This window comes from Aethalodelphis obliquidens, unplaced genomic scaffold (genome assembly GCF_003676395.1).
Source record: "Aethalodelphis obliquidens isolate GAN/ISIS:26980383/991018 unplaced genomic scaffold, ASM367639v1 scaffold53, whole genome shotgun sequence".
Lineage (NCBI taxonomy): Eukaryota > Metazoa > Chordata > Mammalia > Artiodactyla > Delphinidae > Aethalodelphis > Aethalodelphis obliquidens.
The window spans coordinates 10240360-10265079 of NW_020837997.1; the positions used below are offsets into that span (position 1 = coordinate 10240360).

Below are 24720 nucleotides of genomic sequence, written 5' to 3' on the forward strand. Positions count from 1 at the left end.
CCAGAGCTTGAGCTTGCGCGTGTCACTCACATTCCTAAGCCCAAGTGTTTGGACCGGGCTGCCCGCACGTTCCCAAAGCTGCGCTTGCAGGCACAGCTGCTCTCTTTCTAGGGGCCATCACGCGTGCCCACAGCCCTCCCCGCGATCCGAAGGAGCCTATCGGAAAAGGTGAATGCCACGAGGGAGCTGGAACGCTTCCGGCTCTACTTCGCGTAGGCCCCGCCTCCACTCTTCCAAGTCCCGCCTCTGCAGCCGTCCGTTTCCGGCCACCCCTCCCTCGGGCACGCAGGCACGCTCCGGCCGTCACGTACGCCCCAGCCCAGCCCGCGGAAATGATGCAAGTCCCGCGCGCCGCCAGGATGGCCGGGCTATGGCGGCGGGTGCAGGCTACGTGCGGCTGTGGGGAGCTGCGAGGTGTTGGGCGCTTCGGCGGCCGCTGCTGGCTGCCGCCGGGGGGCGGGTCCCGACTGCGGCCAGAGCTTGGTTGCCCAGAGGCCGGCGTGCCTGCGACGCCTCTCCTCCCTGGGCGCTGCGGGGCCAAGGCCCCGCCGCCGCGGGCCACTGGCGGGGACTTCGGGATGCTAACAACCGCAGCGGCGGCGGCGCATTCTCGGGCGGCGAGGATGCCTCCGAGGGCGGCGCGGAGGACGGGGCCTCGGGCGTGGGGGGCAGCGCGGGCGGCGGGGAAGGCCCTGTCATAACGGCGCTGACGCCCATGATGATACCGGACGTATTTCCGCACCTGCCGCTCATCGCCGTTACGCGCAACCCAGTGTTCCCGCGCTTTATCAAGATTGTCGAGGTAATGAGAGCCCCCGCCTTGGCCTCCGTTTCCCCCACGTCTGCAAGCTGCGGGTTGGACCGAGGGATCGCTCAGCACCCTCATGCCTCACAACTTGAAAACGTTCGAGTCTTAGTTTTCTCACTACTAGTGAACTCGAGCCAGTTTCCGCCCCCTTTCAGATCCCTTCAGGAGAGTTGAATCCAACGAGCTTAGGATTGTCCACTGAACAGTCCTAGTCATAGAAATTCGGTGCCGGGAAAGATCAGGACAGTCTTGCCACTCGGTTACTTTTCTGCCGGTCTTGGTAAATGTTTTGTGACCGTCTCCCCCAGGGCGGTCTACCTTCTGGTTAAGAGCCCCTTTGGGATCCGGATTCATTCCTTCCTTAAATGTTTCTTGAGGTCACGTGCTAGGTACGGTTCCAAGTGTTAGGGATACAGCCCTGAACAAAACGGACACACTTTCCTGCCTTTGGAGCTTAGGTTCCAGCGGGATTCGAGAGGTAATGAACAAGGCTAGTAAGTAAATTATGGACTGGAAGGCTGTGAGTACTGCAGGGGATGATAGAGCGAGGGATTGTCCAGGAGTCTTAGGAGGAACATGGCATAAGGATGTTCCCAGGGGTTTATTCATTCATTTATTCAGTAGGGTGTTCTTGTTCCCGTGTAGCCGGCTGAGGATTCAGCAGAACAAGTCAGACACAGCCCCTCTGCCTGAGGAACTTACGTTCTGGTGCAAGAGACAGTAAAGATCTTTTCAGACTAAGAGCCACGGGGTGTGGGGTGGTGCAAATGGACCAGGGAGATGTAATAGAAAGCAGCAGGAGTGCAAGGAACTTGAGTTTTTTAATGATGTGGAAATGAGTCCGTGGAGGAGAAGTGTTATCTCTTAACTGTCTAAGCAAGGTCATACAATGAGTCAGCTCTGCATTCACCCTCCAGTCTCTACCCTCACTCTCTAGTCTCTGCTGAATAAATCTCAGCGATCCCCTGGAAAGGGAAAGGACGGTACAGAGGGACAGCATTTAGCCAGTGTGGGGGACAGAAGGAGCCCCCTCCACCTCCTCTCCAGCACTGTGACTGTGTGCGTCCGAGCTGCCCTTCCAAGGGCCTTCCCTGATGTTCTGTGTGGTTACTGGCAGGCCCCAGGGCCGGACCCTGTGGGATCATATCCTGGCCCCTCCACCCCTAGCTCCATAACCTTGGGCAAGCTGTTCCTCTGGGCCTCCATTGTCTCATCTGTGAAATGGGCATAGTAATAGTACCTCATTTCTTAGAGCTGTGATGGGAGGTAAATGAGGTCACGTCTAAAGGCCTCAGAACCGTGCCTGGTGCATGATACGCCTTCATTAAGAAGCGGCTGCTGTTACCCATGTGGTGCGCTTTCGACACCTCAGAAACGAGCCCTGGGGGTCTCTTCTCCATTCTTGACGCCCCCAACCCCAGCTGTCCTCTCTACCCTCCCCTCCCAGGCCCCTAGGGCCAGGATGTTCAGCAGGTACGGCCCCCTCAGCCCCTCAGAGTGGAAGATGCCCCCTGTCCCCAGTGCCCAAGTAGAGACAGGATTCTTCCAAGAGATTCTGTGTGCCAATCTAGGGCTAGCCAGGAGGGTTGCATGAGATGCTGCGGGTAGTGTGAGACTGGCATGTGGAACTCGCATGTGGTATTCCTGTTGCTGTTACTTTATAAATAACGAAAAAGGGATCCCACCAGCGGGAAGGACAGGTGCTAAGATGCAGCGGTCAGCTGGTAGTCAAGGAGAAAGCTGGAGCTCCCAGGGGACCCAGTGAGTGTTTCCGAACCTGTTAGCCAAGCTCTGGTCACTCTTGGTTTGGTAGCTGACGCTGCATGTGGCTAACTTGCCCCAGTGGCGTCTCTCCTCATTAGTGGCCTCTGAGTGTAGACCAGTGGCTCTTAATTTTGGGTGGGTCATGTAACCCTCTTGATGGATGTCATGGACCTTTGTTCTGGGGAGAATGCATTTAGAGTGTCAGGAATTCCCATACCGTGTGGTCATGGAGTTAAAACGCCGCTTCTCAAAGCCGGGTTCCTGGACCAGCAGCCATCAGCTGGGAGTCTGCTTGAAGTGCAGACTCTCAGGCCTGCTTCAGCCCTCCCAAATCAGAAACTCCAGGGGTGGGGCCCAGCCATCTGTTTTAAGAAGCCCTGACTTGTGCCAAAGTTTGAGGGCCATTAAGTTTTTAGTTAGAGTCTGGTCTAGGAATTAACACAGGCTTGAAGGAAATCATTTGAGCCCAAAGGACACCTGTGCTCCTCCCATCAGCTGTTTCCTATGAAACTTTAGTCCTCTACCTGCCAATGGAATGACAGGAGAATGTGCTGTGATGGGCGGTGGGTTCCGATGATCAATGACTAGGATATGGATGTGATTGGGATGTACTTTCCATGAGAATTGGAGGAAATGACCAGCCTGCGGGGTGTGTCACATTTGGATACACACATTTACTTTTGTCCTCCCGAAAAGCAAAGCAGAGAGTTGGGATTTTCAAGCCAAGGCATTTCGCCACAGAAACAGCTCTTGAAATTGGATGTGAAATCAATTTCTTGGTACCGGCCGTTTGTCTCCTTTTAGTTTTTTTTAGGAAGAGGGAAAAACTAAGGAATGCAGCTCTTCAATACTGCCCGTCCTTTTTTTTTTTTTTCTTTCGGTTCAGAGGTTCCTGGACCGTGTTGGTTAGTCCTGGATCAGATTAGCACACCCCTAGAGAGTATTACAGAAAACGCTAGAGCTGCTGTCAAAGCGTCAGCTAGAAAGCCTACCCTGCGTTTCACCTTGGCGTCATTGTCATGCTAGGTTAAAAATAAGAAGTTGGTTGAGCTGCTGAGAAGGAAAGTCCGCCTTGCCCAGCCGTATGCCGGCGTCTTTCTAAAGAAAGATGACAAGTAAGTGTAATTTTTCCTTCACTCCTTTGTTGAAGCTGCCCTGCATTGTAGCTCACCACAGAGCCTGCTCCGTAGAGTAGCCTGGACCTCTGGCTCCTGACCTGAAAGAAGCCAGGTCAGACCTCCGGGGATGAGGCCGAGAGCTGAGCATCCCTTTTCAGCCTGGGCTGAAGACCCTGCCCCAGGCCCTGGGCTTCATGCGTGGTCCAGGTGCGGGGAAGCTAACCTTGGGGACCCCTGGTGTTAGGCCAGGGTGAGGCTGCTTCAGAGCAGCCTTAGATGCAGGGGCTCTGGGCACATCTACCTGGACTGCAGGTAGGAATGAGTTCCACTTCCAAGTCGGAAGGTGTGTCCTACGCAGGCTCCATAAGAAGAGGTGTGGAGTGGAATCCACATTCCATCTGGCCACGCCTGCCTGTATGCGGTGACCCTCAGGGGCGGCCCAGAGCACCTGTAGGAGCAAGGAGGTCAAGGCCAGGAGGAGTGTTTCTCTTCTCTCTCTTTTCAAGAGAGCCAGAGCACCTGTGCCCATGTTCCTTTGTGTCCCTTCTCCCTCAGCAACGAGTCTGACGTGGTCGAGAGCCTGGACGAGATCTACCACACGGGGACGTTTGTCCAGATCCACGAGATGCAGGACCTTGGGGACAAGCTGCGCATGATCGTCATGGGACACAGAAGGTGCGGGAGCCCAAGTGCACGGGGTGGGGCGGGAAGAGTGGCCTGGGGTGCCCCAGGTTCCAGCACCGACCTGCCCTTCTCGGTCACCGCAGTGACCAGGCCAAAGCTGGAGGTGGAAACCGCCCCCCCCCCCCGCCAGCTTCTCAGAGCCGCTCTGCTTAAGCGGCAGTCTGGGTGGTCAGTGAGAAGCCATTTCTCACACCCGTTAGTCCAAAAAGCACCACGAGACAGGAGATAGCACGTTGCCTCATGGTTCACGTCTGGGTGTCAGCACGCCTTCCCCCTGGTGCCTGCATCTGCGTCTCCATTCAGGTTGGCACGTTGGGCTTTTTGTTTTTCCTGGCTGCACCATTCAGCTTGCGGGATCTTAGTTCCTGGACCAGGGATCGAACCCGTGCCCCCTGCAGTGGAAGCACGGAGTCTTAACCACTGGACACCCATAGAAGTCCAGGTTGCGGTTTTTTACTCAGCCAGTCTACCTCTACCTCCTCTGCCGAAGGGCTTCATATGGCATTTGCAAGCCCAGTCTAACCTGCTGTATTGTTACGGCTAATTAAGAAAAACCTACATGATCAGCTGGGTTGAAGCTGGAAGAAATGAACGTGTTCGTTTCTTTTCACGTGTTCCAAGGAACATTGGCCTCCCAAGATGAGATGCTTGTCAAAGGTGTCCTGTGATCACATGTGGGAGACATTTCAGACTCACCAACCGTCAAGTTCGTAGTGTTTGGAAAAGCTTCTTACTGCAGATGCCCATTGGTGTTTGTTGACTCGAGAGCCCTTCATCCTTTCCTCTCACGGAGACTTTTTCTGTGTCAGCCGGCAGCTCCCCCAGAGCACACCGGGGAAACGGTCCCGGCCGGCAGCGCTTCCGTGGACAGTCCTGGTGGCGTCCCCGCTGCGCCAAGCCCCCATGCCTGTGTTCACCTGCTCGCGTTAGAGTCTGTTTTAGGGAAGAGGCTGTTCCTTTGTCTCCTGGGAGGATTCATGGCTCAGAAAGAACAGAATAAGATACAACCAAAATTAATAAAGATGGGGCGGCTACTCACTGCTCTGCTAACCTGCAGGGTGCCTTGGAGAACGAGTCCTGCTGCGTCCTGAGGCCAGGCCACCTCGGTGTTCACCGAGTCCCGACCTCCTTTTCTCCGTGCATCTTGCTGGTGTCCGCCGCCACTGAGTCCGCGTCCCCGCTAGCGCTCAGGCCTGCTCTCTAAGGGCAGTACTGTTGTTAGTTACCCCGTGTGGCAGAAAAGAGCCAACACGTCACTGAACACCGGGCGCCTGGTGTCTGCCAGGCCCTCGGGTGTGAGCGGAGTAGCCGGCGAGGGGCCCAACTTGGGGAGCCCGCCCCCTGCATGGGGAAAACAGGTCATCAGCTAAATTCTGACAGTGGCGGGTGCTTTGGGGTGAAAATGACGATGGATGGGGGGTGGGGTGGGTGTGTGCGCAGGTGGGGATGGACTTCATGTGGAGTGGTTGGGGAGGACCTCAGTGGAGGCGCCCTTGAACCTGGAGCTGAATCTTGCGCAGGAGCCACTGTGTGGTGAGCTGGAGGCCGGGGGAAGGGCAGGCGGAGTCCCTGATGGGCCCCAGAGCGCGGGCTGCCACTGGCGTCCTCGTTCCTGGAGGACAGCGGATGTTGGTGTGGGAAACAATGGATGGGTTGGCTGGAGTACAGGGGCAGAGGGCCTGCTGGTCTTGGGTTCTGAGACAGCAGCTCCCCTCTTCCCACCAGCCCTGGTGGCTGCAGGGGCCTGGGCCCAGCGAGCCCTTGTGTCATCAGCACCGCAGAGTGTTGTGGCCGGCAGGACGCCCCCCTTCTCCCCAGCCTCGGTGGCTTCACCTCCTCTTCCCCGTCTTCAGGATTCACATCAACAGGCAGCTGGAGGTGGAGCCGGAGGAGCCCGAGGGCGAGAACAGGCAGAAGCTACGCAGGAAGCCGAAGCGGGGCAAGAAGGACGCGGAGGAGGACGGCGGCGCCAAGCGGCAGCTGCAGGTGGTGATGGAGCCGGAGCCCAGCCCCGCTGGTGAGGTGCTCATGGTGGAGGTGGAGAACGTCGCCCACGAGGACTTCCAGGTCACGGAGGAGGTGAAGGTGAGTGCGCATGGGGGCAGAGCACCCTCTTCCTCCAGGAGGCCTGGGAGGAGCTGGCGCTGGCGTCGGGAAGGTCGGAAGTGCGCTGGAGCCTTGGCTGCTGTGAAGGAACCCGGGCCCTGGCTCCTCCTCCCGGGCCCCGGGCTGGGGGAGTGGGCAGGGCACATGTAGCTGGTTCTGTGACCCGTGCTTCCAAAACGGAAAAGAGCCTCTGGCCACCTTGACCCCAAGCCTAGGCTGGCCTGCCTTCTTCTCCATAGCATGGCGAGCCAGCTCTCGAGAGGGTGTCGGGAAATGTCCTTCCACCGTCCTTCTCATGTAGGTTATGGGCAGGGTGACCTGCCTCCAACGGGGAGAGGTGAAGAAGAAAGGCAAGGCAGGTGGAAGGCTCCTCGGGTGCGCCCGCACCCGGTGTCCTTGGCCTCCCCAAGGGGAACACCACCTTGGCATAGCTGACAGCTTTGGTCTGAGCCTGGGGTGGGTTCTGACCTCGGTGGGAAGGAGTGCCACAATCCATTGGTGATGTCTGCTGCGGGCACTGCAAGGGGCCCGGGGCCGGCAGTTGCCTCCGTGGGGCCCTCCAGAGCAGCTCTGCCGGGGAGAACTTCCCACGTGCTGAATGCATTCTGTGACTCTGCACCATTCAGCCCTGTGACTGTTGAGCACTTGACCTGTGGCTGCTGCGACTGAGGAACAGAACGTCTAATTGTATCTCATTTCAACTCACTTCAATGTGAGCAGCGTCTGGTGGCTGCTGTCCTGGGCAGCCCAGCCTTAGTATTTCCTTGAAGGCTCTCGTCTGGGGGGAGGGGAGGGGAGTGGGGAGCTAGGAGCGTGCCTGTCCCTCTTGGCGCGCATGCCATGCAGGCCCACCAGCTGGCCTGTTCTGGTTCCTTCTACAAAGGTCATCCCAGGCAGATCAGGGACAAACCCATTAACCAGAGACCGGTGGATCACACTGAAAAAGCCCAGCAGTGGTGGCTCTTGCTTCGTGCTGGCAGTGCCCTGAGCAGAGTGCCAAGTGCCGGGACCTGTGGCCTCTGGAAATGAGGTGCAGGATTTATGCCATAAACTGTGTCCAGTGATCCTGCCGGGAGTGTCACTGGCCTCACTGTGGTGGCAGCTAAGGCAAAAAGGACAGCAATACCTGTGGCATCCATAGCGGAGCCGGCTGGGGCAAGGTTCTGGGGGGGACAGACCTCGAGCCCCTTCTCCCCACCCAAGATGGCTCGTTCTAAGGTCGAGGTTCAGAGCGGTCCACGGAGACAGGGTTGGTTTGGTTTTTGCTCTTGGGTCCTGAGTCCCTGTGACTTGTGAACTGGGGCTCCGCTCCTGGGCCTCTGGGGCCGTCCTTGGCTGGGCCGGGTGGGAGGGGCTCCAGGGCCACAGGCCGCTCTGGTCCCAGTGACCCACGTGGCCTCCCTGCTTGCCAGGCCCTGACGGCAGAGATCGTGAAGACCATCCGGGACATCATTGCCTTGAACCCGCTCTACAGGTTGGTCTCCTGTCTCCTGACGAGGCCAGGCTGGGCCTGTCTGGCTGCTTGTCCTCATTGAGATCCCGGCTGGGCTTGGGGACTGCCTAGCCTCTGAGGGGGGAGCCGCTTCCCTCCCAGCAGGGAGGCCCCGGGGCGGGTGGGAGGTTGGAGGGGGCACAGCCTACCTGGCCCCGGCTCTCTCATCATCAGCCAGGTAGGGGGAAGGCATCTCAGGAGGGCTGCTGGATGGCTGCCAGGGTGACTTATGTCTGGGCGTTGGGGCGTTAGTCCCGCTCCAGGATGGGCCACAGCCCAGTGAGGACCATGGCGGTCCCGGTGCCCCGTGGCAGCATCTCCATCCCTTCCAGAGAGTCTGTGCTGCAGATGATGCAGGCCGGCCACAGGGTGGTGGACAACCCCATCTACCTGAGCGACATGGGCGCCGCGCTAACTGGGGCCGAGTCCCACGAGCTGCAGGACGTCCTGGAGGAGACCAACGTGAGTGCGGCCTTCCCACCTGGCTGCTGTCCTGGGCTCCGGCATTGGGGTGGGTTCACGTTAGCCCACGTCCTTCTGACCACGTCTGGCCCCTCGTTCTTGGTAGTGGCCGCGTGGTGTCCCACTGGGCGGCGCCCGTCAGTGGGTGGCGTGTTTGGGTTGTCGCCAGTCTCGTCGTTATGAGCAGCACCTCTGCCAGTGTCCTGGTCCACATGGCCTGCAGACCTGTGGAGCGTGGCTGGAGCGCTGGGCTTGCTGGGGCAGAGCGTGCGCCCCTCTCGGATTTGGGGAGGCGTGGCCTGTCCACATGCCCTGGTTCGCACTCCCTCCCCACTGCCCCTCCACACAGATGGCCATCCTCTTACGTCTTCCCTTTCTTGGCAGATTCCCAAGCGGCTGTATAAGGCCCTGTCCCTCCTCAAGAAGGAGTTTGAGCTGAGCAAGCTGCAGCAGCGCCTGGGCCGGGAGGTGAGCGGCAGGGCGGGGCCCCAGTGCGCAAGAGAGTCTCTGCTGTGAGGCTGCGCTCCCCCTCGGGGCTGGGAACCTGTGCGAAAATGTCAAACTGGTGCGAGCAGCTGAGTGCAGAGTGAGAGGTCCCGGGACCCTCCTGACCACTGAGGGAGCCCGGGGGGAAATGCTAGAAATTGGGAGCCAGCTTGGGAGAGGTCGAAAGCTGTTTCCGCAGCCTCAGCTGTTGGAGGCCCACCTTCCCAACTGGGCAAACGCATGGACTGCCTGGATTTTTGGTTACTTAACGTTTTCCAGATTTAACTCACTTTTATCACTTAGTTGTTGTTTTTTTTTTTTTTAATTTTTATTGGAGTATAGTTGATTTACAATGTTGTGTTAGATTCTGCTGTACATCAAAGTGAGTCAGTTATATGTATGCATACATCCACTCTTTTTTAGATTCTTTTGCCATAGAGGCTGTTATAGCACTTAGGTTTTTTTTTTTAATGAATTTATTTATTTATTTTCGGCTGCGTTGGGTCTTTGTTGCTGCACGTGGGCTTTTCTCTAGTTGCGGCGAGCGGGGGCTACTCTTCGTGGCGGTGCACGGGCTTCTCATTGTGGTGGCTTCTTTTGTTGCAGAACGCGGGCTTCAGTAGTTGTGTCTCGCGGGCTCTAGAGTGCAGGCTCAGTAGTTGTGGCGCATGGGCTTAGTTGCTCCATGGCATGTGGGATCGTCCCAGACCAGGGCTTGAACCCATGTCTCCTGCATTGGCAGGCAGATTCTTAATCACTGTGCCACCAGGGAAGCCCTCACTTAATTTTTATGTTAGGGAAAATATTCGTATCGTATTTATTTTATTTAAAATATTTATTTATTTGGTAGCTCCAGGCCTTAGTTGCAGCAGGCAGGCTCCTTAGTTGTGGCTCTTAGCCTCCTTAGTTCTGGCATGTGGGCTCCTTAGTTGTGGCATGCGAACTCTTAGTTGCGGCAGGCATGAGGGATCTAGTTCCCTGACCGGGGATCAAACCTGGGCCCTCTGCATCGGGAGCGCAGAGTTTTTAACCACTGTGCCACCAGGAAAATCTCTTGTCTCATATCTTTAATTGAAAAAGCCACTAGGCAGCTCTCACACGCAAGGGCACAGGACAGCAGGCCACCGGGCGGGCGCCGATGCTGACCTAGGGCCTGAGCCCGTGTCCTGCTGTTCCGGCTGCTAGAGGGAGTGTGGCACCCCTTTGATTAACGTGGGGGACACACTGGCATCAGGCCCAGCTTTTCCTGGTCGTAACCAGGATTGAAGGGTGGATCACTTCCTCCCCTGGAATTCGGTGTTACTTATCGTGAGGCCCGTGACCAGGAGGACTTAGGGTGGAACGTGGGGGAAATTGGAGGCTGGGTGCCCTGGGTTTCTCTCCCATGTCCTGAGGAAGCAGCAGGCCCGCCCTGGGCTGCGTCCCCTCTGCTCTGACGGCGACTTCTGGGCCCTGCAGGTGGAGGAGAAGATCAAGCAGACGCACCGCAAATACCTGCTGCAGGAGCAGCTGAAGATCATCAAGAAGGAGCTGGGCCTGGAGAAGGACGACAAGGACGCCATCGAGGAGAAGTTCCGCGAGCGGCTGAAGGAGCTCGTGGTCCCCAGGCATGTCATGGACGTGGTGGATGAGGAGCTGAGCAAGCTGGGCCTGCTGGACAACCACTCCTCCGAGTTCAAGTGAGCGCAGGGGGCCCGTCTCGTTCCCCGGCCTCGGGAAAGCTGGGCATCTGACTGGGGTCCCTGGAAAGCCAGGAGGGTGGGCCCCTCATGCATGTTTCGGTCACGGTGGGTGTCCATCCCCTCGTATCGCCCCTGTGCGGGCCGTGTCTCTGTCGCCCCTGTTTCACAGATGAGGGAGTCGAGGCTTGGAGAAGTTACATCAGTTCCCTTGCCTCTGGGCTGGCAGATGGAGACAGGGATTTGAAGCCAGTGCCACCAGTCAGGACCAGGAGTCCCCAGGGCCATTGCTCCAAGGCCGCCCCCTCCCCTGGCCTCCCTCTGGCGGCTTTGAGAGTCAGCCAGGAAACAAGCGTCTTCCTGGGGCCCTGGCCTTGCCCGGCGGGTGTTGTCCTATGCACACTGGCTAGGGGTCGGGGCCCCGTGGGATGCTTCTGGCCCTGCCCGTAGCCCAGGCGTGGGCGTTGCTCCGGGGTGGCTCGTGGGACAGCTCCTCAGAGGGAGGATCTGAGCGGGCCTGCAGCACCGGACCCTCCTGGGCTGCTGGGCCGGGCCTCTCTCTGGCTCAGGGTGTCTGGGGAAGGTTGGTCTCTTTGCACGAGGACCCTGGGAGATGCTGGTTGCCCCGGACGCCGCAGGCCTCCCCACCAGAGATGCCCCCAGCTCCTCTCCTGGGGCAGTGAGTGCGCTTTCCACACCGACGTCAGGGTGACCACATGCTTAGTCCCTTAGAACGTCACAGACTCATGTAGCGGTCTGGAGGCAGAGGCCCTCACGTCTGGTGTGGTGGGCAGGACAGGCTCCTTCTGGAGGCTCTGGGGAAACTCTGTCTCCAGACTTTTCAGTTTCTCGGAAATGTTCCATGGCTCCTGGCCCTTCCTCCATCTTCTGAGCACGTCACTCCAGCCTCTGCTTCTGCCGTCTGCCTCGCCTCTTCCTCTGACCTCCCTGCCTCCTCCTTATCAGGCCCTTTGTGAGGGGCGCCTCTGTCCCTGGGTGCACAGCCCTCGGCCTGGGGTCACGCTCCAGGCCTCAGTTTCCCCACTTGCCCTCATCAGGTTGTTCCTCCCCCATCCTACCCGCTGGCCCCTCCTGTGCTGTGGGACCCTGCGCCGGCCCCATGCTCGCAGAGTCTCTGGTAGCCCTTGTGCCAGGAACTGCACCCATACAGGCAGATCTCGGGGACACCGCGGGTTCGGTTCATAGCAGAAAAGCGAGTCACGTGAATTTTCTTGGTTTCCCTTCGTGTAAAAGTTATGTTCACGCTCTACTGTAGTCTGTTAAGTGTGCAGTTGCGTTATGTATAAAAAAAGACAACGTATATACCTTTATTAAAAAGTACTTTATTGCTAAGACGACCATCACCTGACAAGGCACGGTTACCACAAACCTTCAAGGTGTAAAACGCGCGGTAGGCGAGGCGCGTCTGCACCGCGCCGGGAGTGGGGCAGGCCAGGCTGGACCGGCTTCTCAGGGCAGTTCGGGCCGCAGCTGACACTTGGTGTAGTTCTCACATCGGGCACGTGGGTCCCAGCACTGTGGATGTATGGAGTGGGGTTCGGGCGGCTCACCGGGCCCGCTCACCAGCTCTTGTCTGTCCTGTGGCAGCGTCACCCGCAACTACCTGGACTGGCTGACGTCCATCCCGTGGGGCAAGTACAGCGACGAGAACCTGGACCTGTCCCGGGCCCAGGCGGTGCTGGAGGAGGACCACTATGGGATGGAGGATGTCAAGAAGCGCATCCTGGTGAGGCTCGGCCACCCACCCTCCCCGGGGCCACGCCCACCCCCCCACTCGTGTGCGGGGCACCTGGCCGAGCTCTGAGAGGCGGCGGCCATCGTGTCTGGATCTGTGAGGGTGGCGGGGGCCTTGGGTCCCGGGAGCCAGGACTCCCCCTGTGTGGTGGGGGAAACCCAGGGGAGCTCCCTGGAGAATCTGGGGGTCTGGGGGGGGCTTGGCTGGGCCAAGGCTGGTGTGGGGTCAGCAGGGGCCGAGGAGGGTGAGGGATGGAGGGGCCCAGCCGGAGGGACCGGGGTTGGAGTGGCTCGGAGGTGTTCGGGGCCGCCCAGGCCCGCCTGCCCGCTCCAGGGAGCTCACGGTTTCCCCAGGGGGATAAAAATTGTGCTCGTGATAGGAGGAAATGAGGGCCAGAGGTGTCTGGCTGAGAGCGGGTGGGCTGGCGGGGAGAGAGGACACTGTGATCCAGGTGGGGAGCTGCCGGGTGGGCCTGGCATCGGGGTCACCCAGAGTCCGTCACCCGCGTCCCCTTGCCGCCTGCTCGTCCTGTTGGTGCCATAGGCTGTCCCTCCTGTGTCAAATGACAGTCCAATCAGCTCGGCCCCTCTGGGTCAGGCCCTGTCCCTTCTCGCAGCCCCAGATGCCTGGACGATGGGGAGGCTCAGGCCCGGCGGGGGCCCTTGCCCTGTGGAAAGGGCAGTGCTGTCTCACGGGGTCCTCCTGCCTCTGCCTGCAGGAATTCATTGCCGTCAGCCAGCTCCGGGCGTCGACCCAGGGCAAGATCCTCTGCTTCTACGGTCCCCCAGGTGTGGGCAAGACCAGCATCGCCCGCTCCATCGCCCGGGCCCTGAACCGCGAGTACTTCCGTTTCAGCGTCGGGGGCATGACGGACGTGGCCGAGATCAAGGGGCACAGGTTGGCCCGGCCCCTCCCCCTCGGGGCTCACCCCGCCTCCCATCAGCCTTCCTTCTCTTGGGTCTTTTCCTACCCTGTAGCGTGATGGTGGCAGGCAGCAAACTCCACTCACGCTGGAATAGGTAACTGGAAAGTCAGCGTGTCCAATCTGACGTCAGGCCTGGCTCAGTCCAGGTGTTTAAAAACCTCGGATCAAATTGGATCAAAACCTCAGCCTCTCAACCACTGGAAAGGCCTCTCGGCCAGGCTGTCAGCAGACGGCCCCCTGGTTCCAGCTTCCATCCCACCAGCTCAGCACCCCGCACCCCGGCAACACTGGCCACAGGCCCGGGGACTGGGGACTAGAGTGGGAGGTGAGACGGTCTCCCCAGTGAGGCCTCGGCACCTGTCTTGGTTCTTGCCTCCCTTGTCAGGCCCAGAGTGGGGCTGGCATCCCCTGTGCGCAGGCTCTGACAGCCACCTGGCCCGTGCGTGGTGTCCTTCTGTGGGACATTAAGGGTGTTGTGTTCTGGGGCTTCCCGCCACGCTGGCCTCCGCAGAGGGTGGGTTTTTGAAAAGCCTCGGTGAGACACAAGCGCAGTGGGTACACAAGTGTCTGTTCCAAGTCGGCCATGCATTTCCATCCTGTAGTGTCCAAAGAAGGTTTAAATCTGTGTTTAAAAGTTACTTTTCTGGCTTTTCTAAAAGCACGGACAGTTCTGGGCACCAGGGTTCACAGGCCCTCCTGGCAGCAACGCTCCAGAGCTGGGCTGCCCGCTGGGCAGGGTGCAAGCACCCCAGTCTGCTGCAGCCCCCCTCCATTCCTGGCTCTCTCGAGTCCCCTGGACAGTGGCCAGTCTCGAGACCTCCCCAGCCCAGAGCCCGGTGTGAGCTCCAGGGGTTTGGAGAAGGGAGCCGGAGCATGGTGGGGCCCGGGTGGGGGTCAGGAGGGGACGAGGCCGGCACAGCCTTGGGGGCGGGGTCACTGGGAGGCCTGCAGGCTGGAATGGTGCAGGTGTGCTCGGGAGCTGCGGTCTGAGCTGGGAGGTGCAGCAGGATGGAGGTAGAGGAGTTGGAGGCAGATGCAGAGCCGGGCCCTGGTTCAGGAAGGACAGGGAGCTGCAGACCAGCACCATGTGCTGGAGTTTCTAAACAAGCACAGGAGATCTGTGACGCTGGGGGTGAGTCATTGGGGAAAGGGCACCCAGCAGCGTGCGAGCAGGTGGGCGTTCTGTGCTGCTGTTGGTCTAGGGACAGGGAATTGACTGCTGTTATACTGGTGACAGCCAAACCCTCCTCTGCCCACAGCCCTCCAGGGCTCCCACCTCCCTCAGGTTAAAGCCCAAGTCCTCCCTGTGGGCCACAAGGCCCTGCACGACCTGCCCCGTCCCCTCCCTGCCCTCCCCTCGCTCACTCTGCTCCAGACACATGGGCCTCCTCCCTGTTCCTCCAACACACCAGGCACGGTGCTGCCCCAGGGCCTTTGCACGGGTTGTGCCCTCCGCCTGGAATGCCCCTCCCCCAGACATCCATGTGGCTCCCCCTCACCTCCTCTGCTTGTAGCCTTTCCTGAAGATGTTCCTTATCTCTTCCTTAAAATGCTGCCTCACTCTCAAAGTGGCGTTCCCGATCCCCCATGCCTGCTTTTCTTCTTTGTCGCAGATACGAACGAAGTCTTTTGTACCTTGTGATTTTCTCCTCTGCCTGGTTTGTGGTCTGTCTGCCCTGCTGGGCCTTAGCTCACAGCACTGGACTCATGTCTGTTTTCCTAAGAATGCCAGGCAGGCACCTGCAGCCAAACTGGGCAGACAAGTAGGCTCTCAGGAAACACTCCTGAAAGGACGTGCCAGCTGGGGCCGGGCCCTGGGCCTGGTGACCCTGAGGCCAAAGGACCCAGGCGTGGGGGATGTTCCTGCCGCAGGCCCTGGCTGCTCCCTGCCCCTTTCCTTCTGTTGGATCGGGCAATGCTGGCTGGGTTTTGCCGTCTGGATAGGAGGTGCTGGCTAGCGGGAAGAGTCTGAGTGAGACTTGGCTGTTAATCTGTCTCCCGCCCTGAGCCTGAGCTGGGGGAGCACGTTGACAGCCCCAGGACTTGGGACCGTTACGCCGTCAGGATGACCCAGTGCTCTGCCCACCTGCACAGTGCGGAAGCATTTATCCTCTGCCGGGGCCACGCTGTGTGCGTCTCCCTGTGTCTCCTCTGGGCGGCCTTGGAAGGCATGTGGTGATCCCGCAGCTCCAGGGGAGCTGGGCCTTGGGCGCCAGTGTGGCTACCCCAGGCGCTGGGGCATCAACCGCCCCGCTGTGCCCTCTTCCGCAGGCGGACGTATGTGGGCGCCATGCCCGGCAAGATCATCCAGTGCCTGAAGAAGACCAAGACGGAGAACCCCCTGGTTCTGATAGATGAGGTGGGTGGGGCCTGAGGGCTGGGCCCTGGCTGGGCTCATACCCTTCCCTGAGGTTGGATGTGGCCCCTGGGCCTTCCTGGCCCACAGCTGCAGGCGGCCCTGACCAGACGGAGTCTGTGTTCAAGGTGAAACTGTGGCCCCCTGCGGTTTCCATGGTGCCTGAGTCACTGTGGGCAGCCTTGTTGCAGCCGGCTGTCTCATAACACCGGCCCCCTCCCGCCCTGGAGGACCTGGTCTCTGCCCGTGGCCACACGGTCAGCCCAGCCCTCCTGCTCTGGGCTTCCCTAGCCCCAACCCCCAGTGGTCTGGTCTCCCGCTGGGGTGTCCGGTGAGCGGGCGCTGGGGGAGGGCAAGGGGCTAACAACCGCCACCCCCTGCTGCCCCTTCAGGTGGACAAGATTGGCCGGGGCTACCAGGGGGACCCCTCGTCAGCGCTGCTCGAGCTGCTGGACCCTGAGCAGAATGCAAACTTCCTGGACCACTACCTGGACGTGCCTGTGGACTTGTCCAAGGTGCGTGTCCCACCCGGGGGCTGGGCCAGTGGGGAGAGTCCGGATGCCCCGTCCTACCACACCTCGCTGCCGCCTCCCCCAGGTGCTGTTCATCTGCACAGCCAACATCACTGAGACCATCCCAGAGCCGCTGCGGGACCGGATGGAGATGATCAACGTGTCGGGCTACGTGGCCCAGGAGAAGCTCGCCATCGCAGAGGTAAGGCGGCCCCACTGGCCCGGCCCTGGGGAGGGGTGCCCCGCCGCCACTTGGGCTCAGGAAATATCCGAGTGCCCACTAGGTGCCAGGCCCTTAACCGGAGCTAGGGGTGCAACCCGCAGATCCTGCTCTGGGGCTCCCGAGCCAGGAGGAGACAGACGGATGTGGACGGGATCTGCCCGTGTGGTGTGATTACAAGACACAGACGACACCAAGGCGGGGGTTCGGGGGGCTCCCCACCCCAACCAGCTGTCAGCCGAGGGTCTTACGATTCAGTGCAGTTCTGACACTACCCACCTAGAAACAGCATCAGACCCCAGGTTCAGGGCTCAGACCAAAGCACTGCCCCCGCTTTGGATGCCAGCCCCCAAGTCCCTGGCCGCTCTTATAGACTGACTGGGTATAAACCGGGGGTTCCCACAGCCCCCTCCTCGGTTTGATCATTTGCTGGAACAGTCTACAGAACTCAGGAAGACAAGAGTTTTTACTTACTGTTACCAGTTTATTATAAAGGATACAACTAGGGAACAGCCAAAACAGACTCCTGGGGCAAGGTGTGGGGAAGGGCCCATTACTAGGCATGGTTGACTGGATGACTGATTGCATCATTGGTCACTGGTGATTAGCTCCCCTCCCTGGGGGCTGAGGGTGGGGTGAAAGTTCTATCCCTCCAGTCCCTTGGTTCCTCTGGCCACCAGCCCCCATCCAGCTATGCTAATGATCACTTCTTGAAAGGGGCTTCTTGTGAATAAGAAAGGATGCTCCTCTCGTGCCTGTCACTCAGGAAATTCCAAGCGTCTTATAATCGCTTGTGCAGGGAATTGGGGCCAAAGACCCAATATGTATTTCTTGTTATAATCACAGGCCGTAGAACAAGAGCAAGGAAAGACACTCTGTGAGCACAGTGCTGAAGGTAACACGACCCCACCCTGGCCTTCAGGGCCCAGCACTGTCTTGGGGTTGTGAGTTCAGCTCTGACAGTAAGTTACCCCTTGAGTTGCCCCGCTGCCTTGTGGTCATGCACCATGGCCGGTGTCGTGCCAGGTCAGTAACGGCTGTGGGCGCGAGAGTGAGGCTGCTGTCCGTCTACCCACCAGCCGTGCTTCCCCGGGTTATGGGACTGCCTCCCTGGGCTTTCCTGGGCCCAGGGTCCCCCGGGATGCGGGCCTCTGTCTGCATCTCTATTTGTAGGAAAGCGCTTCCCGGGCTGGTGGGATCCTTCCCTTTTCCTGGCGCCCGGGTGTGTGCGGTGCTTTACTAGCCTGCAGCCAGTCAGGGGAGAGCCGGATTTCCCTTCCAGAGGGCTCGAGTTCCTGATACAGTGTTTTCTTTCCAGAGAGGGCTTTAGTGCATCTTGTCCCCTTTTGCATCCCCTGGGGGGTGGGAGGCGAGGAAGAGGAGCTCTTGGCTGGGGCGGTCGCAGGGGTACTGGGACTCCCTGTCACTCCCCTTGTCTCCCAGCAGCCTGGACACTCGACCAGGCAGAGGTGGGGCAGGCTTGGCGGTGTGGGCGGAGGGGTTCCTTCAAATCCTTGAAGGGACAGCAGGAGGCACACGAGGGCTTTGGGACACTTCTGCCCTGCAGTCAGTGCTCAGGACTGCTCAGACTCCACTGACTGCTGTGCGGCAGGGGTGGTGCTGGGCCCCGAGTGACCCTGGAGCCTCTGACCTGCTCCGCATCCCCACCTGCTCTGTGCAGTGGTCACGTAACCGGTCTCTGTATGAGGAGGAAGTCTGGGGGTTCAAGGAGGCCTTCCTGGAGGAAGAGGCAGCTAAGATGAGCCTTGGGAGCACGTGGAGGTGGCAGGCCGGGCGCCTGCAGGTCCTAGGCCCACCGTTAAGGATCCTGGCACTTGCTGGGCTCTCTCCCTGGACACTCTGCCACCCCCTCCTGGCCTTGCTGGCTCTCCTCCCTTCAGGTCTCGGCTCAGGTGTGGTTTGGGAGCAGCCTCCCCTCACACACTCTGCTGAATGGCCCCCCAGGTACCCCCGGGGACAGGGGCTCCACGGGGCAGGCCCAGGGTCTACCTCAGTGACCTCATTTACCCGGCCAGGGGTCTTTGGAGGGGTGGGCAGGGGCCACGGGAGAGGCCCTTGGGGTCCTGATGGCGACTCTCCTCCCTGGCAGCAGTACCTGGTGCCTCAGGCCCGTGCCCAGTGTGGCCTGGACGAGAGCAAGACCACACTGTCATCGGACGTGCTGACCCTCCTCATCAAGCAGTACTGCCGGGAGAGCGGCGTCCGCAACCTGCAGAAGCAGGTGGAGAAGGTGAGCCTGCCTGGCCGGCGGCGGAGGGACACATGCTGTCTGAGTGCACTCACAGCAGGTCCCTAGGGGAGTCACAGCCACAGACAGGAAGTAGATGGTGGGGCTGGGGAGGCAGTGTTTAATCAGGACAGAGTTTCAGTTTGGGAAGGTAAAGTTCTAGAGGGGATGGCTGGACACCAGTGCAAATGCACTTCCTGCCACTGAGCTGTACGCTTGAAAATGGTTAAGATGGTTTTAGGTCACGTGTACTTTATCACAACTGTAAAAAATGAAAGGCAGGTGGAGGAGAGTTGGGGGCAGGGGGTGGGGGCTGCTTCTGTGGCCTGGCTGCCCCCCAGCCTGCTGCGTCCACACAGGTGTTGCGAAAGGCAGCCTACAAGATTGTCAGCGGCGAGGCTGAGTTCGTGGAGGTGACGCCGGAGAACCTGCAGGACTTCGTGGGGAAGCCGGTGTTCACAGTGGAGCGCATGTACGACATGACGCCTCCCGGTGTGGCCATGGGCCTGGCCTGGACCGCCATGGGTGAGTGGCCTGCGCTAGAGCAGGCAGCGCCGGGGGCTCTGCACGTCCCTGTGGTCGTCTGTCCCCCGGTACAGGTGGGAGCCCTCACTGCAGGCTGCTCTGAACGCCCTCTCCACTGGTAGGCAGGGTGCAGTGAGGCCAGGGGACCAGGGCTCATCAGGGACGATGGGACCGCGAGGTGGCCGCAGTGCCCCCGTGAGCTTTCTTTGGGCTCGTGGTTTTCAGGTTTGCCTGAAGGACAGCCCTTCACAGCACGAGACCCTGTCGCCTGGGGGGGCCACCACCCAGTGGGGGAGGAGGGCCAGGCAGCTCTGGGGAGAAGGGTCCGAGGGGCTTCCTGTCCAGGCGACGTGGCTCAGCCCACCCTCACTGGGGACGCTGGGTCTGGGAGCTACAAGGGCGGGGGGGCGGGGGCGGCTCAGGGCCTGTGTAGCAGGCAGGGTTGGGTGCGGTCCTGGGGGGCAGGGCACAGAGGGGGCAGGCTCTGAGCCACTTGTTATCTGCTGACTGATTTGGGCTGCACTGAGAGGAACTGCAGGGGAGGAGGGAGCTTGGCACCAGCAGGCTCTGCGCCGCGGGCAAGTAGAACGCGGAGGCCCAGCACAGAGATCGTTCTCAGGTTTTCATGTAACCTGGTCCCCGCAGATGGATCTGCTGCCCCGAGGTGGCTGCAGGGACAGTGCAGGCACTGAGGTGTGAGGGATGAGAAGGCTCTAGGCTGGGATGAGCCAGGGAAGGGACGGTGAGGGGCGTCCCATCACTGGGGATGAGGGTGAGGGTGTGGCGGGAGTGGCCATCCAGGAGTCTGAGGCATCCTGGGCTCATGGGCTCTGCCCTCGGTTCCTCAGGAGGCTCCACGCTATTTGTTGAGACGTCCCTGAGGCGGCCACGTGACAGCAAGGGGGACAAGGACGGGAGCCTGGAGGTTACAGGCCAGCTGGGGGAGGTGATGAAGGAGAGCGCCCGCATCGCCTACACCTTCGCCAGGGCCTTCCTGATGCAGTACGACCCCACCAACGAGTACCTGGTGACCTCGCACATCCACCTGCATGTGCCTGAGGTGAGGCTGGACCCGCGCCCATGCCCCACACCCGCCACCTGGCAGCCGCCTGCCCACCAGCCTGTCTCCCCCCCAGGGCGCCACCCCCAAGGATGGCCCGAGCGCTGGCTGCACCATTGTCACGGCCCTGCTGTCCCTGGCTCTGGACCGGCCGGTACGGCAGAACCTGGCCATGACGGGTGAGGTTTCCCTCACGGGTAAGGTCCTGCCTGTGGGAGGCATCAAGGAGAAGACCATTGCGGTGAGTGTCCCGTGTGATAGTGCACAGCCATCATTCACGTGTCAGGGCTAACACCCCCAGGTGAGAAGAGTGACAGGCCCATTTTACAGAAGGGGAAAGTGAGGCCCAGTGGGCATGGGATCTGGATCTGCCTGGCCTGGATCCCCTGCTGAACTGACTGCCTAGCTGCCCCTCCCTCCACGGTGGTTCTCAGCCTTTTCAGCCCTCATCTCAGCTCCTCAGGGATGAGTAGGGTCTCCTGCTTCCTCGCCCCCCGCCCCCCCCCCCCGTGGCCTAGCACTGAGACCTGTGGGTGCAGGAGAGGCTGGAGGAGCAAGGCTTAGGCACTGCAGGTGGACAGAGGGCCCAGAGCCCAGCGTCTCACTGGGTGTGCTGTAGGTTTGACTGTGGTGGATTGGGGGGGTGGGGTGGGCTGTGCTTCCCAGTGTTGGGAGCCCCCCCGAGCTCCTGGCAGCACCCCAGTCTCTCTCACCTGAGCCCCCAGGCCTCTCCCTGTCTACCTCAAACGGACCGCAGCCCCAGCTGCCCACAGGGAGGGGCTCCCGTGATAGGGACACCCAGGCAAGGTGTGTGGGAGGCTCTCTGCACCTTGCTTTCCTGTCTCGCAAAGTGAGAGGTTCAGTGAGTCACTGCATGCTATCCCTAGAGCAACACATGGTGACACATGGGGACCCTTGTCCACCAAGGGGCAGAGTCAGGCTGAGGGACAGCAGCTCAGAGGCCCCAGGTGCGACAGGGCGCGTGGCAGTCTTAGGTGCCAGACCTCTAAATGTAAAGCAGTGGGTGGTGATTAACCCCAGAAACCATGGACCTCATAATTCCTGTATTTCCAGACACCTTTGGGGGTGGGGAGAGCCTCTGGGGTGACACCACACCAGAAGAGGCCTGGGTTCCTGCTGCCAAGCTACTGGAACAGAGGCTGGTGACGTTACCCTGGGCCTCAGTTTCCTCAGCAGGGTGGCCACTGGAAACCTGGCTCCATGCCCAGCCCTCTCCTACCTCCCACACTGACCTGACTGCCCCCCCCATCCCAGGCCAAGCGTGCTGGAGTGACGTGCATCATCCTGCCAACCGAGAACAAGAAGGATTTCTACGACCTGGCAGCCTTCATCACCGAGGGCCTGGAGGTGCACTTCGTGGAGCACTACCGTGAGATCTTCAACATCGCCTTCCCCGAGGAGCAGGCCGAGGCCCTGGCTGTGGAGCGGTGACGCCGGCTCTGGGCACTGCAGGCACCGCTGGGCCCGCCGGGGCTGGAACTGCGCTCAGGGGAGAGGCTCCAGGCAGCTGAGCCACAGGAAGCTCAGGAGAGGCCTGGAGCCCGCCCTCAATCATGGCTTAATCACTGACTATTTAATTATGATTAAAAGCCGTTTCCAGTACTGCTTGGTTGGCTGTGGCTTCTTTCTGTGCTCACCACCCTGCCTGTCACCAAGGTGCCCAGGGACACGTGTGCCCCAGCAGATGGCACCCCCCCTTCCCACTGGCAGCACAGAAACCCCAAGTTTCTGGAAAAGTTTTATTGTGCACAGAGGGGAAGGGCTCAGTCCTTCTTGGCTGCCGCCTTCCTCATGGCGGCCAGGACATTGCTCAGCTCCTCTCTCTTCCTCTTGGCACGGATGTGTGTCCCCACCTGCCGGGCAAGGAGGGCCGTGAGCCTAAGCCCCAAGTCCCACCCCGGCCCTAACAGGGGTCCTACCTACCCTTTTCTTGATGAACTTGAGGGCCCGCTTGTCCTTGGAGACCTTGAGCAGCTCCATGGCCCGCCGCTCATAAGGGGCAAAGCCGCACACCTCCCGGATCATGTCCCGCACGAACTTGGTGTGCTTGGTGAGGCGCTGCGGGAGAGGGGAGGCGTCAGGGCGGGGCTCGGAGGGGGTCTCCGGGTGGAGTGTTGTATGTCTGCTAACAAGGGAAGCCCAAATCCTCCCCAGTCCCCAATCTTATCAACATTAAAGCGGCACGTCACACCCGGCCTTTGCACAGGGTGTTCCCCGGGCCCAGAACCCTCTCGCCCTGGACACAAGCTGGGCACCGTGGAGTCGGGGCCGCTTAATGAAGAAATATATAAACCCCCATGAGCCTACGACTCCTCAACCTGACACACAAGGAATCCGCTTTCCCTCCACATTCCAACCCCGATCCAGAAACCCTTCTACTCGGCAAACTCCTGCTCATGCGTCAAAATTCGCTCCCACTTCGCTCCTGCCCCAGCTTCCGAATCCACGGGCCAGGTGGGTCCCATTACTTAGCCCCGGCGGGCGTTCGCCGCGCAGGCGCGTAACCGGCATCTTCACTCTGCTCTGCGCAAGCCTGACACCCCCTTTCTTCCGTTTAAGACACCAGGGCTGGACTTCCCTGGTGGCGCAGTGGTTGAGAGTCCGCCTGCCTATGCAGGGGACACGGGTTCGTGCCCCGGGCCGGGAAGATCCCACATGCCGCAGAGCGGCTGGGCCCGTGAGCCATGGCCGCTGAGCCTGCGCGTCCGGAGCCTGTGCTCCGCAACGTGAGAGGCCACGGCAGTGAGAGGCCCGCGTACCGCAAACAAACAAGACACCAGGGCTACCCACTGCCCTCGGGACTCGACTCCCGACGGCGCTCCCGGCACTCACCCCACGGCGGCGGCTGTGCCTCGGCTTGCTCACGTTCTTGGTCACCTTGTGGCCCTTGTTGAGGCCCACGGCCATGGGGTAGCGCAGAGCCATGGCTGCGGACAGAGGTGGGGAGAGAGGGGTGGAGGTGAGTCCCAGCTCGGTCCCCGCCGCCCGGAACCCCGCGCCTCGGCTCCCCCGGGCTTGCTCGCTGCACCCAACCATACCCCCGAGCTGCACTGGAGCCCCAAGGGTCCGGATGGCAGCTGATGGTACTCGCGCTGGGCTTCACTAACCTGCTGCTCCTTAATGGCTGCCGCGGCGGAAGGGCCTCAAACGCGCCGAACTCTGGGATTTCTACCGACCCGCGGGCGGCGCGGGCCAGAGAGGCAGGAATGTCGCGGGCTCCCCCTGGCGGCTGGAGGCGTCCCTGTGGGCCCCCTGAGCATGCGCGCTTATCCTCACGGGCCCAAACCAGTAGTCGGACCGGGTGGGCGTGGCTGTGGCTGCGGTGTCTCCCTCTGCGCGTGGGTTGAGAGGTGAAATCCAACCTGTGCCGCCAGCTGGCTGTCCCAGCGCCAGAGACTTCAGCTCCCACTACTCGAATTTCTCCATTTATAGAATGATGACAACAATAGTACCTATTCCAAACTGTTTGAGCAAGATATGATAACTGGCACAAACTAAAATTTCCACAATCGGAGAAATTGGTTTTACTATATATGAAGCCAAGCTCTGGGGTAGAGCTAAGGAAAGCGTTGTGATATAGTGCCCCCTGGTGGCACTTGATATAACTTGATGTAATTTTAGGTGCAGGGATAGGCGGCGTGGTGGGAACAAAAAAATATTCTTTTTTTCTGGTTTTTATCTTTCAATCCTATTTATTTCCAAGAGACAGTATGAATTTGAGGCTGGTCTGTTTGGGGTTAGCCCTTGGATCACCTGCTAATCTTGGAGGCTTGGACAGCCAACAGGAACTAGTTTTTTTTTTTTAAAAAAACCATCTTTATTGGAGTATAGTTGCTTTACATTTTTGTGTTAGTTTCTGCTGTATAACAAAGTGAATCAGCTATACTTATATCCCCATAGCCCTCCCCCCTTCCGTCTCCCTCCCACCCTCCCTATCCCACCCGTAGCTAGCTGTTTATAACATTGTTTCATTCTTCAAAACATTGTTTTGTTTTAATAACATTGCTTTCATTTAGTTTTTATCTTTACAGTTGCTTTTTCTTTATGCGAGCACTGCTGGTTTACCATTTTAAGGAAAGTGTCAATTTTTAATTCATTAATCTAAATACCAGTGATGTGCAGGTGCAGCCCACACGTTGCCTTAAAGAGGGACAGTCTGGTGTCAGAATCCCAGCTTCTGTCTCTGACTTCCCGTCTAAGTTTCCCCATCCATAAAATGGTAACAATGGTAGCACTAACCTCTGGTTGTGAAGATGTCATGAATGTCAAGTGCGTAGCTCCTGATGCAGGCTATCATTATTGGTGCACAAACCACGTTCTTCGTGCTGCAAATATAGCCTTTGGCCCACAATCGGTTACACTTCCTTCCATCCCTGACTTCCTGGATGACGTCCATCTGTCTCTCAGCCTCCGTTTCTCCACCTGTGAAATGAAGGTGAGAGTTCTGGCACCAATACACACATCCCTCTTCACCTCCTGCCGCCAGCAAACTGGAAGG

The 24720-nt window shown here is 59.6% G+C and overlaps 2 protein-coding genes across 3 annotated transcripts; one reads left to right on the forward strand and one right to left on the reverse strand.

The window, feature by feature from the left end:
• Positions 1 to 344: 344 nt before the first annotated feature.
• Positions 345 to 21824, forward strand: LONP1 (lon peptidase 1, mitochondrial). The gene is given in 20 exon segments (XM_027085362.1): positions 345 to 443; positions 445 to 534; positions 536 to 802; positions 3599 to 3687; positions 4246 to 4365; positions 6228 to 6459; positions 7893 to 7954; positions 8305 to 8434; positions 8819 to 8902; positions 10379 to 10599; positions 12208 to 12346; positions 13074 to 13252; positions 15552 to 15639; positions 16029 to 16151; positions 16234 to 16350; positions 18479 to 18619; positions 18976 to 19141; positions 19990 to 20201; positions 20278 to 20442; positions 21477 to 21824. Coding segments are annotated over 20 exon segments (2886 nt in total). The 5' UTR covers positions 345 to 359; the 3' UTR covers positions 21654 to 21824.
• Positions 21825 to 21947: 123 nt separating this feature from the next.
• On the reverse strand, positions 21948 to 23446 carry RPL36 (ribosomal protein L36). Of its 2 annotated transcripts, none has more exons than XM_027085375.1 (4): positions 23330 to 23446; positions 23055 to 23149; positions 22146 to 22280; positions 21948 to 22075 (listed from the first exon to the last, which is right to left on the reverse strand). In XM_027085375.1, exons 2-4 carry the CDS (start codon positions 23145 to 23147, stop codon positions 21986 to 21988), a joined length of 318 nt encoding a protein of 105 aa, XP_026941176.1. In that variant the 5' UTR covers positions 23148 to 23149; positions 23330 to 23446; the 3' UTR covers positions 21948 to 21985. The 2 variants fall into 2 exon arrangements, with proteins under 2 accessions (XP_026941176.1, XP_026941177.1); XM_027085376.1 differs by lacking the exon at positions 23330 to 23446 and adding an exon at positions 23261 to 23317.
• Between the last annotated feature and the right edge of the window lie 1274 nt (positions 23447 to 24720).